Source organism: Pelophylax lessonae, assembly GCF_965119305.1.
Source record: "Pelophylax lessonae genome assembly, chromosome: 1".
Classification (NCBI taxonomy): Eukaryota; Metazoa; Chordata; class Amphibia; order Anura; family Ranidae; genus Pelophylax; species Pelophylax lessonae.
Genome location: NC_138768.1, coordinates 832,562,794 through 832,579,388, shown reverse-complemented (window position 1 = coordinate 832,579,388; position 16,595 = coordinate 832,562,794). Strand labels below are relative to the sequence as shown.

At 42.4% G+C, this 16,595-nt stretch overlaps 1 protein-coding gene across 2 annotated transcripts in view; it reads right to left on the bottom strand.

Moving 5' to 3' along the window:
• LOC309557588 (catenin alpha-2) overlaps positions 1-16,595 on the bottom strand; it is a 963,358-nt gene that overhangs the window by 301,236 nt on the left and 645,527 nt on the right. For both annotated transcript variants that reach the window (XM_082260379.1, XM_082260380.1), the window contains exon 7: positions 561-674. In XM_082260379.1, coding sequence (XP_082116505.1) covers positions 561-674 — 114 coding nt within the window. The remainder of the gene's footprint in view (positions 1-560; positions 675-16,595) is intronic.

Below are 16,595 nucleotides of genomic sequence, written 5' to 3'. Positions count from 1 at the left end.
CCTGTTCAAGATGTTCTGGTGCGAACCGAACAGGGGGGTGTTTGGCTCATCACTAGTGATAAAACACAGTGGACCTAAACCAGCATATGCCAGGGGCTCCCAAAATCATCACAGACTGTTAAATGCTTAAATTCTATCACTTTGTGTGCAACACATCGACATAAAATATGAGATGCACCTGTATATATGTGATCCAGTGCACAGTTGCAGTAAAACAGCTATAGGGCAGTTAGCAAGGGGTTTTCATTTATTACAATAACACATATGATGGCTCATGGGTAATTGAAATGACAACATGTGCAATTGCTAATTTGCTGTCCAAAACTATGCATTTATTCCTATTTTAGACACCCAACATACTGTATATGGAGAACTAGATTTTTGCTCCAAATTGTACACACTAACAAAAAAAAAAGACAAGTACTTTTTATATTGAGCAAAGTTATAGCCAGACACAAAGTAGTTTACAAATCACAGAAATAATAATACATTGATATATACAGCCAGCCAGAGGGAATGCAGCCAGCCGGTTATATCTGGCAGGCTTAATGGGCACTTACCCTTGCACTCTGTCCTGCTATGAGTTGGTCGTCTTCTGTCTGGACGCTTGTTCGGCTTCGCACATCATAATCTTCTTGTTCAAAGTCAGAGTCATCTTCCAGCTCCTCGGGTGTCTAAGAGAGGAAAATGTAGAGAGTGTCAAACAAACACACAGGTACAGTGCTAAATGCTCAGTCATACAAAGAGCACCTATACCGGACTTTAAGTACTACTAAGTCTTTATTTTCCAAAATTATTGGTGAAAATATGGGAAATTTAAGCAACATAGGAAAATGAAATAAACTGCTTCCATACCGGGTCAATTCTGGCATTCCTCTCCTACATGTAAAAATCATCATTTTTTTGCTAGAAAATCACTCAGAACCCCTAAACATTATATATATATATATACAGTGGGAATGGAAAGTATTCAGACCCCCTTACATTTTTCACTCTTTGTTATATTGCAGCCATTTGCTAAAATCATTTAAGTTCATTCTTCTTCCTCATGAATGTACACATAGCACCCCATACTGACAGAAAAACACAGAATTGTTGACATTGTTACAGATTTATTAAAAAAGAAAAACTGAAATATCACATGGTCCTAAGTATTCAGACCCTTTGCTGTGACACTCTTATATTTAACTCAGGTGCTTTCCATTTCTTCTGATCATCCTTGAGATGGTTCTACACCTTCATTTGAGTCCAGCTGTGTTTGATTATACTGATTGGACTTGATTAGGAAAGCCACACACCTGTCTATATAAGACCTTCCAGATCACAATGCATGTCAGAGCAAATGAGAATCATGAGGTCAAAGGAACTGCCTGAAGAGCTCAGAGACAGAATTGTGGCAAGGCACAGATCTGGCCAAGGTTACAAAAAGATGTCTGCTGCACTTAAGGTTCCTAAGAGCACAGTGGCCTCCATAATCCTCAAATGGAAGACGTTTGGGATGACCAGAACCCTTCCTAGAGCTGGCCGTCCGGCCAAACTGAGCTATCGGGGGAGAAGAGCCTTGGTGAGAGAGGTAAAGAAGAACCCAAAGATCACTGTGGCTGAGCTCCAGAGATGCAGTCAGGAGACGGGAGAAAGTTGTAGAAAGTCAACCATCACTGCAGCCCTCCACCAGTCAGGGCTTTATGGCAGAGTGGCCCGATGGAAGCCTCTCCTCAGTGTAAGACACATGAAAGCCCGCATGGAGTTTGCTAAAAAAACACCTGAAGGACTCCAAGATGGTGAGAAATAAGATTCTCTGGTCTGATGAGACCAAAATAGAACTTTTTGGCCTTAATTCTAAGTGGTATGTGTGGAGAAAATCAGGCACTGCTCATCACCTGTCCAATACAGTCCCAACAGTGAAGCATGGTGGTGGCAGCATCATGCTGTGGGGGCGTTTTTCAGCTGCAGGGACAGGATTGGTTGCAATCGAGGGAAAGATGAATGCGGCCAAGTACAGGGATATCCTGGACAAAAACCTTCTCCAGAGTGCTCTGGACCTCAGACTGGGTCGAAGGTTTACCTTCCAACAAGACAATGACCCTAAGCACACAGCTAAAATAACGAAGGAGTGGCTTCACAACAACTCCGTGACTGTTCTTGAATGGCCCAGCCAGAGCCCTGACTTAAACCCAATTGAGCATCTCTGGAGAGACCTAAAAATGGCTGTCCACCAACGTTTACCATCCAACCTGACAGAACTGGAGAGGATCTGCAAGGAGGAATGGCAGAGGATCCCCAAATCCAGGTGTGAAAGACTTGTTGCATCTTTCCCAAAAAGACTCCTGGCTGTATTAGATCAAAAGGGGGCTTCTACTAAATACTGAGCAAAGGGTCTGAATACTTAGGACCATGTGATATTTCAGTTTTTCTTTTTTAATAAATCTGCAACAATGTCAACAATTCTGTGTATTTCTGTCAGTATGGGGTGCTATGTGTACATTCATGAGGAAGAAGAATGAACTTAAATGATTTTAGCAAATGGCTGCAATATAACAAAGAGTGAAAAATTTAAGGGGGTCTGAATACTTTCCGTACCCACTGTATATATATATTTTTAGCAGAGACCCTAGGGAATAAAATGGCATTTGCAATTTTTTTTATGTCACACAGTATTTGCAGTACAATGCAGCAATTTTTCAAATGCAGTTTATTTGGAAAAAAAAAACAGTAAATCCATTAGGTCCATTTTTTAGTATAATGTGAAAGACGATGTTACGCGGAAAAAATAGATGCCTAACATGTCACGCTTTAACCACTTGCCGACTGCCTAACGACTATTTACGTCGGCAGTCAGCCCCTCACAGCCAAAGTGACGTAGTACTACGTCGCTAGCCTGTGAGGCTCTAGGGAGCTCTAGGGAGCGATTGCGCGCCGCTGGAGGCGCGCTCCCGCTCGCTCCCGGACCCCCGGATTTTTTTTGCGGCTATCAGTGTATCCAGAAAATGCGATTCAGGTCAAATTGTAGTAAATTCAGGCTGTGCTGCCACTCTCAACGGGTCGTGGTAACCCAAAGAAGATACTGGAAAAGATAAATGGACAGAGGGCGCATCAGCCTAGCGAATTATCTTTAAAAAAATTTATTGTAATAGACATGTATACACATTATACTCACAAAACGATTATGAAACATAATCAGAGCTCCGATGAAGGAGGAACACCCCAAAACGCGTAAGCGTTTTTTTGGAGGTCTACATCCTTCCACGGCCTGCGGCAGCTGAGGATGCCCAGTGGAGACCCCTGGTGATCCCTCATTGCTTATTGCCCGTGTTTCATAATTGTTTTGTGAGTATAATGTGTATACATGTCTATTACAATAAATTGTTTTAAAAATAATGCCCTAGGCTGGTGCGCCCTCTGTCCATTTCTCTTTTCCAATATATGAATATAAGACTGTTTATGTATAACAATGCATGAAATTATTTTTGTTATGCAGTGTTTGTAACTCCCAGCCTTAATAATAACAATAATAAAAAAAAAATTAAAATTGAAAAAAAAAAAAAAAATGTAAAAATGTCATGTAAACAAATATCGATAAAATACACACAAAGCGATACCAACACAAAGAGGTATAAGAGGTATAATTACTACTATGCATTTGAATGCATGTCAACTATATGTTATTTTCTTCATTTGTGGTGGTTTACACTTGTATGAAGCTGTATGATTGTTTTGGAACCATTGAGCAAAAACACAGATACATAGGAATGAATCCAGCCTTATGGCCTGTTTACACCTTCTTGCGTTGCATTAACATGTTGGGGTGCCATTCCGAATGATTTGCATCCATGCGGTAACTGTTGGGCAGTTGTTAGGAGATTAGTCTCAGGAGATTATTTTCAGGGGGTATACTAATTTTGAAGGGAAAATCTCCTTATGGGGTAATTTTTCAGTAGTTAATCTCCTGCTCCTATTAAATTCTATGATGGAGGAAAAAAAAGGGGATTAATCGCTAATAGTCTCCGCTACAGGATAAAATTGCAGCATTTTGCGATAAACTGTTAAATCGCCCTGTGATAATCTCCTATGTAACAACTCACAATGTGATAAAGGCAAAAAAGAATGATCCCATGAGACTTTAGTAGGATGATTAAGTCACCAGCCATCCCCAGTGTAGCCCTAGGCTTAATGATAGCATTTACATTTGAAAATCGGTCCCACATTTGCAGAATTCTAATAAAACAGCATTTTTTTTATTCTTTAACCGCTTGCCGACCGCCGCACGACTATTTACTGCGGCAGTCAGCCCCTCACAGGCAAAGCAACGTAGTACTAAGTCGCTAGCCTGTGAGGCTCTAGGGAGCAAGTGCGCACCGCCGGAGGCGCACTCCCACTCCCGCGCGGTCAGGTACCCCCCCGCGCGTGTGCCCGGTGGACCCAATGTCCGCCGGTCACTCGGCGATCATCGGTGGAGAGGGAGAAAGTCAGGCGGCTGATGTAAACAAGCCGCCTGTCATTCTCCCCTGTGTAGAAACACTGATCACACGGTTCTACTATGTAGGACCGTTGATCTCTGTTCTTACACTAGTAGCCACAGCCAATCACAGTTAGAAGCACGCCCCCTAGGACACACTTAACCCCTCCCTCTCCAATACAGTTAACTCCTTCACTGCCAGTGTCATTTTTACAATAACAGTGCATATGTATAGGACTGATTACTGCAGTAATGTCACTGGTAACCCCAAAAGTGTCAAAAATGTCAGTCAAGGGTCCGATTTGTCCGCCGCAATGTCGCAGTCCCGCAAAAAAAAAAAACCGCAGATCGCCGCCATTACTCATTAAAAAAAAAAAACAACAAAAATGACAAAAATCTTTCCCTTTGTTAGTAAACGCGATAACTTTTGCGCAAAGCAATCAAAATACGCTTTTTGCCATTTCTTTTTACCAAACATATGTAGCATAAAACAAATTGGCTGAAAATGTCAAAAAATTTAGATTTTTACATTTTTTTGGGGAATTTCATATAAAAAAATTTGAAAAATATTGTTATTTTTGCTAAATTGACGCTCTTTTTTTGTTTATAGCGCATGATCTAAAAATCCCACAGGTGATCAAATACCACCAAAAGAAAGCTCTGTTTGTGGGAAAAAAAGGACGTGAAATTTGTTTAGGTACAGCGTCGCACGATGCGCAATTGTCCGTTAAAGTCACGCAGTGCCGAATTGCAAAATAGGCCCTGGTCAGGAAGGGGGTAAAATCTTCCGGGGCTTAAGTGGTTAATCAGATTCAGGGTTCTCCAATTTTAGCATGAACCCATAATACCCTGTACAACCCTTGAATGCAATCAGCAGCCTCGCAGCAGACAATGTGTGTGAGCTGAACAACCCTGACCATCTCATTTTTTTAAGCTTTCCTTTTGTGTAATTTTTTTATTTTTTTTTTCAATATTTATATACATACAGTATGTGAAACAAAATACAATTTAACATTGACGGAGAAGCAGGTACAGGTCGTGCAGTATTCAAAACAGTGTTCAACTTTGTGCAACTGGACAATGACATTGGACCTTAGCTCAGAAACCAATTGTTTTGCATGGGCCTCTTCTGGTCTCTCAAAATGGCCAGGAGGCTCATCTAAGTGGCTTCGTAGAGCCAAGTACTCAACAGGATGTCAACCATGGGAAAAGTAAGGAGGACTTGACCTTTTAAGGATTGGTAGGATAAGGGAAGAAAGGGGGAAGGAGGGAGGAAGGTACGTCAGTGTGAGACGGAGAGTATGTCATTAAGAATGTTCAGATAACCATATTGACCAGTTTCTGTGGAAACCGGGCGCAGGTGGAATTATTGATCGCCAGCGCTCGCTCAAACTGATGGTGGATGTTGTGTAATTTTGGTTTTTAATTCTTTGGTGATAGGATCCTTTCTTTCTTTTTTTTTTAATATGTTTTTTTATGTTTTCAAAAAAATACATAAACAAAAGGATAGAAGAACTAAAAGACAAAATATCACGCTCTTACAAGAAATGTGTCCACTCACAGAAAATAGGGAAACATTATATAACAAGGTATCAAAGTAATATAACTTCCCTTACAGCATGTATGATTAATACAAGAATATAATTTTTGTCCATAAGATGGTATGTAAGTAGGTTTTCCCGCGGGGATAGCAAGAGGAGAAAACCGGTTTGAACTAGAGGCCTGGAGGGTTTTTTGATAGGCCGGTCTTTGATCTATACCTTCTGGGGTAGTGGCATAAAAAAAGGGTATATAATAAATACCTCCCAACTTTTTGAGATGGGAACAGAACAAAGGATACCTATTAGCAAAAGTATGTAGGCATAGGACACACCCCTTGCCTCACCCGCTTAACCACTTAAGCCCCGAAGATTTTACCCCCTTCCTGACCAGGGCCTATTTTGCGATTCGGCACTGCGTTACTTTAACGGGCAATTGCGCGGTCGTGCGACGCTGTACCTAAACGAATTTGACGTCCTTTTTTTCCCACAAACAGAGCTTTCTTTTGGTGGTATTTGATCACCTGTGCGATTTTTTGATCATGCGCTATAAACAAAAAAAGAGCGTCAATTTTGCAAAAATAACAATATTTTTCACATTTTTTTATATAAAAATCCCCCCCCCCCCCCCAAAAAAATGTAAAAATCTAAATTTTTTAACATTTACGGCCAATTTGTTTTGTGCTACATATGTTTGGTAAAAAAAAAATCGGAGAAAGCGCATTTTGATTGGTTTGCGCAAAAGTTATAGCATTTACTAACAAAGGGAAAGATTTTTGTAATTTTTGTTGGGGTTTTTTTTAACGTGTAATGGCGGCGATCTGCGATTTTTTTTGCGGTACTGCGACATTGCAGCGGACAGATCGGACCCTTGACTGACATTTTTGACACTTATAGGGTTACCAGTGACATTTCTACAGTAATCAGTGCTATAAATATGCACTGTTACTGTAAAATTACAGTGGCAGTGAAGGGGTTAACTTTTTTTGAGAGGGAGGGGTTATGTGTGTCCCTAGGGGCGTGATTCTAACTGTGATTGGCTGTGGCTTGAGGTGTAGGAACAGAGATCAACGGTCCTACATAGTAGAACCGTATGATCAGTGTTTCTACACAGGGGAGAATGACAGGCGGCTTGTTTACATCAGCCGCCTGACTTTCTCCCTCTCCACCGATGATCGCCGAGTGACCAGCGGACATCAGGTCCGCCGGTCACACGCGCAAGGGGGGGTCCCTGATCGCGCGGGAGCGCTGCTCCGGCGGCACGCGCTCGCTCCCCAGAGCCTCACAGGCTAGTGACATAGTACTACGTCGCTCTGCCTGTGAGGGGCTGACTGCCGACGTAAATATACTGTGAGCAGTCGGCAAGTGATTAAAGGATAATTATACCAAAAAAAAATTATTAGGTAAACCCACAATTGTTTTTTTTTTTACCACTATGATTCCTTTATATCGGCTTTTGAAATGTACAAATGCAGCAATTTAGAATTTGGATGAAAAGTTTAGAACTGGGAAACACTTTCTTTAAAGATCAAACGTTCATTTTATTTAAAATTATACAGATCAGACCAAAAGGAGGGACAAATGAGGAGGAAAGAGGGACAGAGGGGCATTGTTCCAAATCAGGGACAGTCCCTCGAAATCCGAGACAGTTGGGCGCTATGCATAATAGGCGTGTAAAGTTATTAAATATAACAGTATGAAGAGCATGTATTAAACAACAAATTTTAACATTAACAACCCCTGGATAGAGGTTCAGTAGAATAAGCGTCTTTAACCGCTTTCGGACCGCCCACCGCAGAAATATTGCGGCAGGCTGGCCCTCCTGCGCTAACCGCCAAAGGTATACATCAGTCGCGCACCTGCATCTAGGGGCCCGCCGGCGGGATGCTCCCACCCCCACTCGGCAGTGGGGACTCCGATGCATGGGGCAGGTGGCTCTGATTGCCGCCTGCCACCCACGATCGCTCCCCGCTGTGAGAGAAGAATGGTCAGCTGTTGTAAACACAGCTGACCGTTCTTCTCCCTGGAATGATCACAGAGTGCCTGTGATCCTTCTATATAGGAACACTGCTCTCTGTGATCATTTTGCAAGTCCCATCCCCATACAGTTAGAAACACGCCCCTAGGTACACAGTTAATCCTTTGATCGCCCCTGGGTTAACCCCTTCCCTGCCAATGGCATGGTTACAGTAACAGTGCATATTTTTAGCTCTGATTACTGTAGTAATGTCACTGGTACCCCCAAAAGTGTCAAAAATGTCAGTTAAGAGTCCGATCTGTCCGCCGCAATGTCGCAGTCCCGCTAAAAATCGCAGATCGCCGCCATTACTAGTGAAAAAAAACAATAAAAACGACATAAATCTTTCCCGTAGTTAGTAGACGCAATAACTTTTGTGCAAACCAATCAAAATACGCTTATTGCAATTTTTTTTACCAAAAATATGTAGCAGACAACAAATTGGCCTAAAATGTTAAAAAAAATTTGATTTTTAATTTTTTTTTTTTTTTTGGGAATGTTATATAGCAGAATGTGAAAACTATTATTTTTTCAGAATTGTCGCTATATTTTTGTTTATAGCGCAAAAAATAAAAAATGCATAGGTGATCAAATACCACCAAAAGAAAGCTCTATGGGAAAAAATGGACATCAATTTTATTTAGCTACAGAGTTGCACGACCACGCAATTGTCCGTTAAAGTAACGCAGTGCCGAATCACAAAAAATGGCCTGGTCATTAAGGGGGCAAATCCTTCCAGTCCAGAAGTGGTTATTTGGGGAGGTTTTAAGGTTCCCAGTGAATTTGTAAAGGTTTTCTTTACAGTACCACTCTTTGTATTGAAAGGAAGACATCAGAGGTGAAATTTTGTTAGGGGTAAAAGTGCATTCTATAAACATTTTCCATCTGGAGAACAAGCATTTGGTTGGGGTGAGGTTCTGTAGCACAGTGGTTGGGGTGAAGTTCTTCTGGTTGGGTTGGTTGGGGTGAAGTTGGGGTTGGTTGGTTGGGTGAAGTTCTGTAGCACAGTGGTTGGGGTGAAGTTCTTTTGGTTGGGTTGGTTGGGGTGGTTGGGGTGAAGTTCTTTTGGTTGGGTTGGTTGGGGTGAAGTTGGGGTTGGTTTGGTTGGGGTGAAGTTCTGTAGCACAGTGGTTGGGGTGAAGTTCTTTCGGTTGTGTTGGTTGGGGTGAAGTTGGGGTTGGTTTGGTTGGGGTGAAGTTCTGTAGCACAGTGGTTGGGGTGAAGTTCTTTTGGTTGGGTTGGTTGGGGTGAAGTTCTGTAGCACAGTGGTTGGGGTGAAGTTCTTTTGGTTGCGTTGGTTGGGGTGAAGTTGGGGTTGGTTTGGTTGGGGTGAAGTTCTTTTGGTTGGGTTGGTTGGGGTGGTTGGGGTGAAGTTCTTTTGGTTGGGTTGGTTGGGGTGAAGTTGGGGTTGGTTTGGTTGGGGTGAAGTTCTGTAGCACAGTGGTTGGGGTGAAGTTCTTTCGGTTGTGTTGGTTGGGGTGAAGTTGGGGTTGGTTTGGTTGGGGTGAAGTTCTGTAGCACAGTGGTTGGGGTGAAGTTCTTTTGGTTGGGTTGGTTGGGGTGAAGTTCTGTAGCACAGTGGTTGGGGTGAAGTTCTTTTGGTTGCGTTGGTTGGGGTGAAGTTGGGGTTGGTTTGGTTGGGGTGAAGTTCTGTAGCACAGTGGTTGGGGTGAAGTTCTTTTGGTTGGGGTGAAGTTGGGGTTGGTTTGTTTGCGGTGAAGTTCTGTAGCACAGTGTCCAGTTTTTATTTGTATAGGAGATCGGTTAGTTCTCTTTTCACCATAGACAGGGTGAGGGGGGGAGTGACTGTCCAGGTTTTCATGATGCTTTTTCTCGCTGCCATTAGGCATAGATGGGTCCATTGTGGGATATATGATTTAGAGTTTGATCGATCTATCGCCTCTGTACTCTGCTGACCATAGCTGAATATCAGCAGGAGAGGATTTTTGGCTACCCAGTTCCCGAGTGATGCGGGTGATGAAATTGATGACTTGCTCAAAAAACAGTGTAATTGAGGGGCAGAGCCAAAGGCGGTGAAATGAGAGGGTTTGCGAGCCCCACAATAGGATCTTTTTAACTTTTAGCTTTGATTGGTTAACACCAACAGTTACTTGTTGGGGACCATCACATTATTTATTTATTTATGGTACTTACTGTATATAGCACTGCCAATTTACACAGCACTTCACAAATGTATTGTACATTCACATCAGTCCCTGGCCTCAAGAAGCTTACAATCTAAGGTCCATAACTCACATTCATACATACAGGGTCAGTTTGGACAGGATCCAATTAACCTATCAGCATGTCTTTGGAGTGTGGGAGGAAGCCCACAGAGGCACAGGGAGAACATGCAAACTCCAGGCAGGTAGTGTAGTGAATTAAACAAAAAAAGGTACCCCTGATGACGTCACCCATGACAAAATGAACAGGGGGAAGTCGGAACTGCTCATGCACCAACTACCCGCAGCTAGAGATGTCGCGAACATAAAATTTTATGTTCGCGAACGGCGAACGCGAACTTCCGCAAATGTTCGCGAACGGGCGAACCGCCATAGACTTCAATAGGCAGGCAAATTTTAAAACCCACAGGGACTCTTTCTGGCCACAATAGTGATGGAAAAGTTGTTTCAAGGGGACTAACACCTGGACTGTGGCATGCCGGAGGGGGATCCATGGCAAAACTCCCATGGAAAATTACATAGTTGACGCAGAGTCGGGTTTTAATCCATAAAGGGCAAAAATCACCTAACATTCCTAAATTGTTTGGAATAACGTGTTTTAAAACATCCAGCGTGTGAATACGATCAGGTATGATGTTGTATCGATCAGGTAGTGTAAGGGTTACGCCCGCTTCACAGTGACAGACCAAACTCTGACAGACCAAACTTCTAGTTTAACGCACCGCAAACAACCGCAAACAGTCCATTTGCAGTGGGCACAGTACAGTCTGTGGGCCTGACACTCACTGGCAGGCAACTGCAATTATATTACAGAGGAAAAATTAAATGACTTTTTTATCTGCAAAGGGCTGTGCCGCCCTATATGAGTGGGGGGCAGTGGGCACAGTACAGTCTGTGGGCCTGACACTCACTGGCAACTGCAAATTATATTACAGAGGAAAAATTAAATATATAAATATCACTACTTGTACTAAATTAATAGACAATGTTGTAATCCACTGCGCTTTAGGAAATACAGGTAACACAAACCTGACAGAATAACACAAATAACACAAATAGCTGCTACTTAAATGAGTAAATGTAATAAAAAATAAAATTCATCCAGAAAAAAACAGGAACTGGCTTTTTCATTCGAATTTCAGTAGCGCAGGGATGGTGATAACCTCTTACCAAATAAATAGGATGATAACATATACCAAAATATATGAATCAGATGTGATAAATATAAGCATAAAATCATAAATACATAAAAGCATGAAATCACATCAATAGGAGTCCATAAAGTCCATAGGTATAAAGTGCATAGAGCAATAAAAGTGCAAACATGAAGGATCACAGGTGCGACTTATGGGGACCACCCTTGCTTGCCACCACCACACATCAGGTTTCCTCCAGATCTCTGATTTGTGCTGCAAAGACTCCTCTGGAAGATTTCCTGGTAAATTTATAGTGAGTCTGAATTTCAGATACTTCTCCTGGCACTGTGTGGTGGTGGCAAGCAAGGGTGGTCCCCATAAGTCACACCTGTGATCTTTCATGTTTGCACTTTCATTGCTCTATGCACTTAATACCTATGGACTTTATGGACTCCTATTGATGTGATTTCATACTTTTATGTATTTATGATTTTATGCTTATATTTATCACATCTGATTCATATATTTTGGTATATGTTATCATCCTATTTATTTAGTAAGAGGTTATCACCATCCCTGCGCTACTGAAATTCGAATGAAAAAGCCAGTTCCTGTTTTTTCTGGATGAATTTTATTTTTTATTATAGGAAAAATTAAATGAATTTTTTATCTGCAAGGTGCTGTGACACCCTATATGAGTGGTGGGCAGTGGGCACAGTACAGTCTGTGGACCTGACATTCACTGGCAGGCAACTGCAATTATATCACAGAGGAAAAATGAAATTACTTTTTTATCTGCATGGTGCTGTGCCACCCTATATGAGTGGTGGGCAGTGGCAGTGGGCACAGTTCAGTCAGTGGGCCTGACACACACTGGCAGGGAACTGCAATTATATTAACCGGTTGCCGACTGCGCACAGTATATTTACTGCGGCAGTCAGCCCCGGCCAGGCAGAGTGACGTAGATCTACGTCACTCGCCTGTCACTGCCCGCCTCGGCTCATTCAGGGAGGAGTGCGGGCGTGTGACCGGCGGACCCGATGTCCGCCGGTCACTCGCCGATCGTCGGTACAGCGGGAGAAAGGCAGATCGGCTTATGTAAACAAGCCGCCTGCAATTCTCCCCTGTGTAAAAATGAAGATCAGACGGTTCTACTATGTAGAACCGTTGATCTTTGTTTTTACACCAATAGCATTGTCCCACTACAGTTAGAATCACGCCCCTAGGACACACTTAACCCCTCCCTGTCCAATACAGTTAACCCCTTCCCCGCCAGTGTCATTTTTGCAGTAACAGTGCAAATATATAGCACTGATTACTGCAGTAATGTCACTGGTACCCCCAAAAGTGTCAAAAATGTCAGTCAAGGGTCCGATCTGTCCACCGCAATGTCGCAGTACCGCAAAAAAAATCGCAGATCGCCGCCATTACTCGTTAAAAAAAAAAACACCAAAAATTACAAAAATCTTTCCCTTTGTTAGTAAACGCGATAACTTTTGCGCAAACCAATCAAAATACGCTTTTTGCATTTTTTTTTTACCAAACATATGTAGCATAAAACAAATTGGCCAAAAATGTTAAAAAATTTTGATTTTTACATTTTTTTTGGTTGGGGAATTTCATATAAAAAAAAGTGAAAAATATTGTTATTTTTGCAAAAATTACGCTCTTTTTTTGTTTATAGCGCATGATCAAAACATCGCACAGGTGATCAAATACCACCAAAATAAAGCTCTATTTGTGGGAAAAAAAGGACGTGAAATTCGTTTAGGTACAGCGTCGCACGACCACGCAATTGTCCGTTAAAGTCACGCAGTAAAAAATCGCAAAAAAAACCCTGGTCAGGAAGGGGGTAAAATCTCCCGGGGCTTAAGTGGTTAAAGGGTAAAAATTAAATTACTTTTTTATCTGCAAGGTACTGTGCCACCCGATGAGTGGTGTGCACACAGTACAGTCTGTATATATATATATATAGAAAAAAAGCAGACTGATATACCAGCCCTTAAAAGGGCTTTTTGGGGTGCTGTCAGGACGCTGTCCTTACAGCAGGAGTGGACACAGAACACCGGCCTAGCTAACGATTTCCCTATTAAGTCAGCAGCAGCACTCTCCCTGTTCTTACTAACTCTGCAGCTTTAGAATTAGTCTAAGATGGATGCTGCCCTTGCTTTTTTATAGGAGGTGGGAGGGTCTGGGAGGGAGGGTATGCTAATTGGCTGGAATGTGTCTGCTGACTGGGAGGTACAGGGTCAAAGTTTGCTCAATGATGATGTATAGGGGGCGGACTGAACATCGCATATGTTTGTCCGCCAAGGTGAACGCGAACAAGCGATGTTCGCCGGCGAATAGTTTGGGACATCTCTACCCGCAGCCAAAAAAAAAAATAAAAATAAATAAAAAATGTCAAAATCAAGATTTTTCATCCTTTTAGGCCAATTTGTATTCTGCTACATATTTTTGGTAAAAAAAAATTGCATTATGCGTGTTTTGATTGATTTGAAAGTTATCCCGCCTACAAACTAGGCGAAAGATTTATGTAAATTTTATTTATTTTTAATTTTTTACTAGTAATGGCGGCAATCAGAGATTTTTAGCGGGACTGCGACATTGCGGTGGACAGATCGGACCCCTAACTGACATTTTTGACACTTTTGGGGGGACCGGTGACATTACTACACTAATCAGTGCTAAAAATATGCACTGTTACTGTACTAATGACACTGGCAGGGAAGAGGTTAATCTAGGGGTGATTCCCCTTGCAAACACTGCACCGAAACAATAAGGAAGCCGGTCCATGGGACCAGTGGAAGCGATTGCTGCCAGGTACCTGCGATCGTTCCCCGCTGAGAGAGAAGAAAGGTCAGCTGTTGTTCTTCTCTCTGGAATAATCACAGAGCTCCTGTGATCCTTCTATATAGGAATACAGGTCTCTGTGATCATTTCACAAGCCCCTCCCCCCACAGTTAGAAAACACTCCCCTAAGCTCACAATTAACCCTTTGACCACCCCCTAGGTTAACCCCACCCCTGCCAGTGTCATTATTACAGTAACAGTGCATATTTGTAGCACTGATTACTGTCACTGGTCCTCCCAAAAGTGTCAAAAATGTCAGTTAGGGGTCCGATCTGTCCCCCGCAATGTCGCAGTCCCGCTAAAAATCGCAGATTGCCGCCATTACTAGTAAAACATAAATAAAAATGACATAAATCGTTCCCCTAGTTTGTAGACGGCATAACTTTCAAATCAATCAAAACGCGCATAATGCTATTTTTCTTTACCAAAAATATGTAGCAGAATACAATATGGCCTAAAAGAATGAAAAAAATTAGATTTTTATTTATTCATTAATTTTTTTTTTTGGGAATGTTTTATATTTAGAGTTGTTTCTCTTTTTTTGTTTACAGCGCAAAAAATAAAAAATCGCACAGGTGATCAAAAACCACCAAAAGAAATCTCTATTTGTGAGGAAAAAGGACATCAATTTTATTTGGGTACAGCGTCGCGCAATTATCAGTTAAAGTGGAGTTCCGGCCTCAAAATTGACTTTGGGCCATCCGCTTGCTGAGTGTCATCTGAAAAAGAAATGGACAATCACGATTTTTTTGTTTGTTTACTTACCTTGTTATTGAAGAAAATATACTCACCTTTCTTCCACTTCCTCCCTCTGCGGCCGCGGCCCGCGCCGTCACTTCCTCTTTGCATTGACTCCTGGGAGCTGAACGTCATCGCTCCCAGGATTTAATGTGCCTGCACCGGCCCCGCTCGTCAGTTCCGGTGCAGGCGCGTCATTCCCTGCTAAACAGATTCTGGGCATGGCCAGAAGCTGTGCAGGGATGACGCACCGGAAGTGACGGCGGGGCCGGTGCAGTGCAATGTGGGACCAAAGAGGACACGGAAGAGGAGACAGAAGAGGAAGCGCTGGCTTCAGCTGCCCACACCTGAGATGGCAGCGCTGGAGAAGAAATTTTCAAGGTAAGTATTTCTTCTTGCAGGTAAGTGCAACCTGGGACAGTTCAGAGGCTATCCATTGTGGAATGTACTAGCCCTGACTGTCCTGGGGGTATTTTTATTAAAACATAATTTCCGAGGCCGGAACTCCGCTTTAAAGTAACACAGTTGCGAATCGCAAAAAATGGCCTGGTCATTAAAGTGGAGTTCCACCCATTTTAGTGACTTTAGATCTATGTAATCCCCTTTAAAACGACTTTTACCAATGGAAAGTTTTTTTTTTTTTTGTTGTTGCTAGTAAATACCTTATTTTCTGCTTTATTTATCCTCTTCTCACTTCCGGGTCCGGTCGGCGATTACGTCATTTGGCGATTCGCAGTGTGTGCTGTGATGTATTTCAGGGCATGAAATCTTGCAGTATTACACAGGAGATGAGCTGTACTGCGTGCTCTGCCCCGCCTCCGCCCCGCCTCCTCTCAGTGAGCTGTATGTATGTATTGTATTGAGGCTGTGCTCCGCCCCGTCTCCTCTCAGTGAGCTGTATGTATGTAGTGTATTGAGGCTGTGCTCCGCCCCGCCTCCGCCCCACCTCCTCTCAGTGAGCGAGGACTGAAAGCATTATATCCTCACTGAGCTCACTGAGAGGAGGCGGGGCAGAGCACAGCCTCAATACACTACATACATACAGCTCACTGAGAGGAGGTGGGGCAGAGCACGCAGTACAGCTCATCTCCTATGTAATACTGCGAGATTTCATGCCCTAAAATACATCCCAGCACACACTGCGAATCGCCGAATTACGTAATCGCCGACCGGATCCGGAAGTGAGGAGAGGATAAATAAAGCAGAAAATAAGGTATTTACTAGCAACAACAACAAAAAAAAATCCTTTCCATTGGTAAAAGTCGTTTTAAAGGGGATTACACACATCTATGTAATCCAATTTATTAAAAATGGGTGGAACTCCACTTTAAGGGGGAAGTGGTTAATAAGCACAAAAATAAAAAGCATGCAATGCCCAAAGCACAGGCAAAAAAAAAATGTTCTGGAGGGGAAAAAATAAATAAATAAAACCCCAGCATTCTCATTGTGTATTGTAGAAAGACTTTGCTTTAACACTGCCAAGATCTTTTAATGCTTTAACTGCTCAGAGAATGACAAACGGAGTGGTAAGATCAATAAACAGAGATAAGATACAGATAGATATCAACAGGCAAGAGACAGATACAGTGGCAGGGAAGAGTATTGACCACTTTCTGTTGTAAAGAATTGATGAGGTAAACACAGTGAAGGAGAATATAGTTCAATCGAGCACTT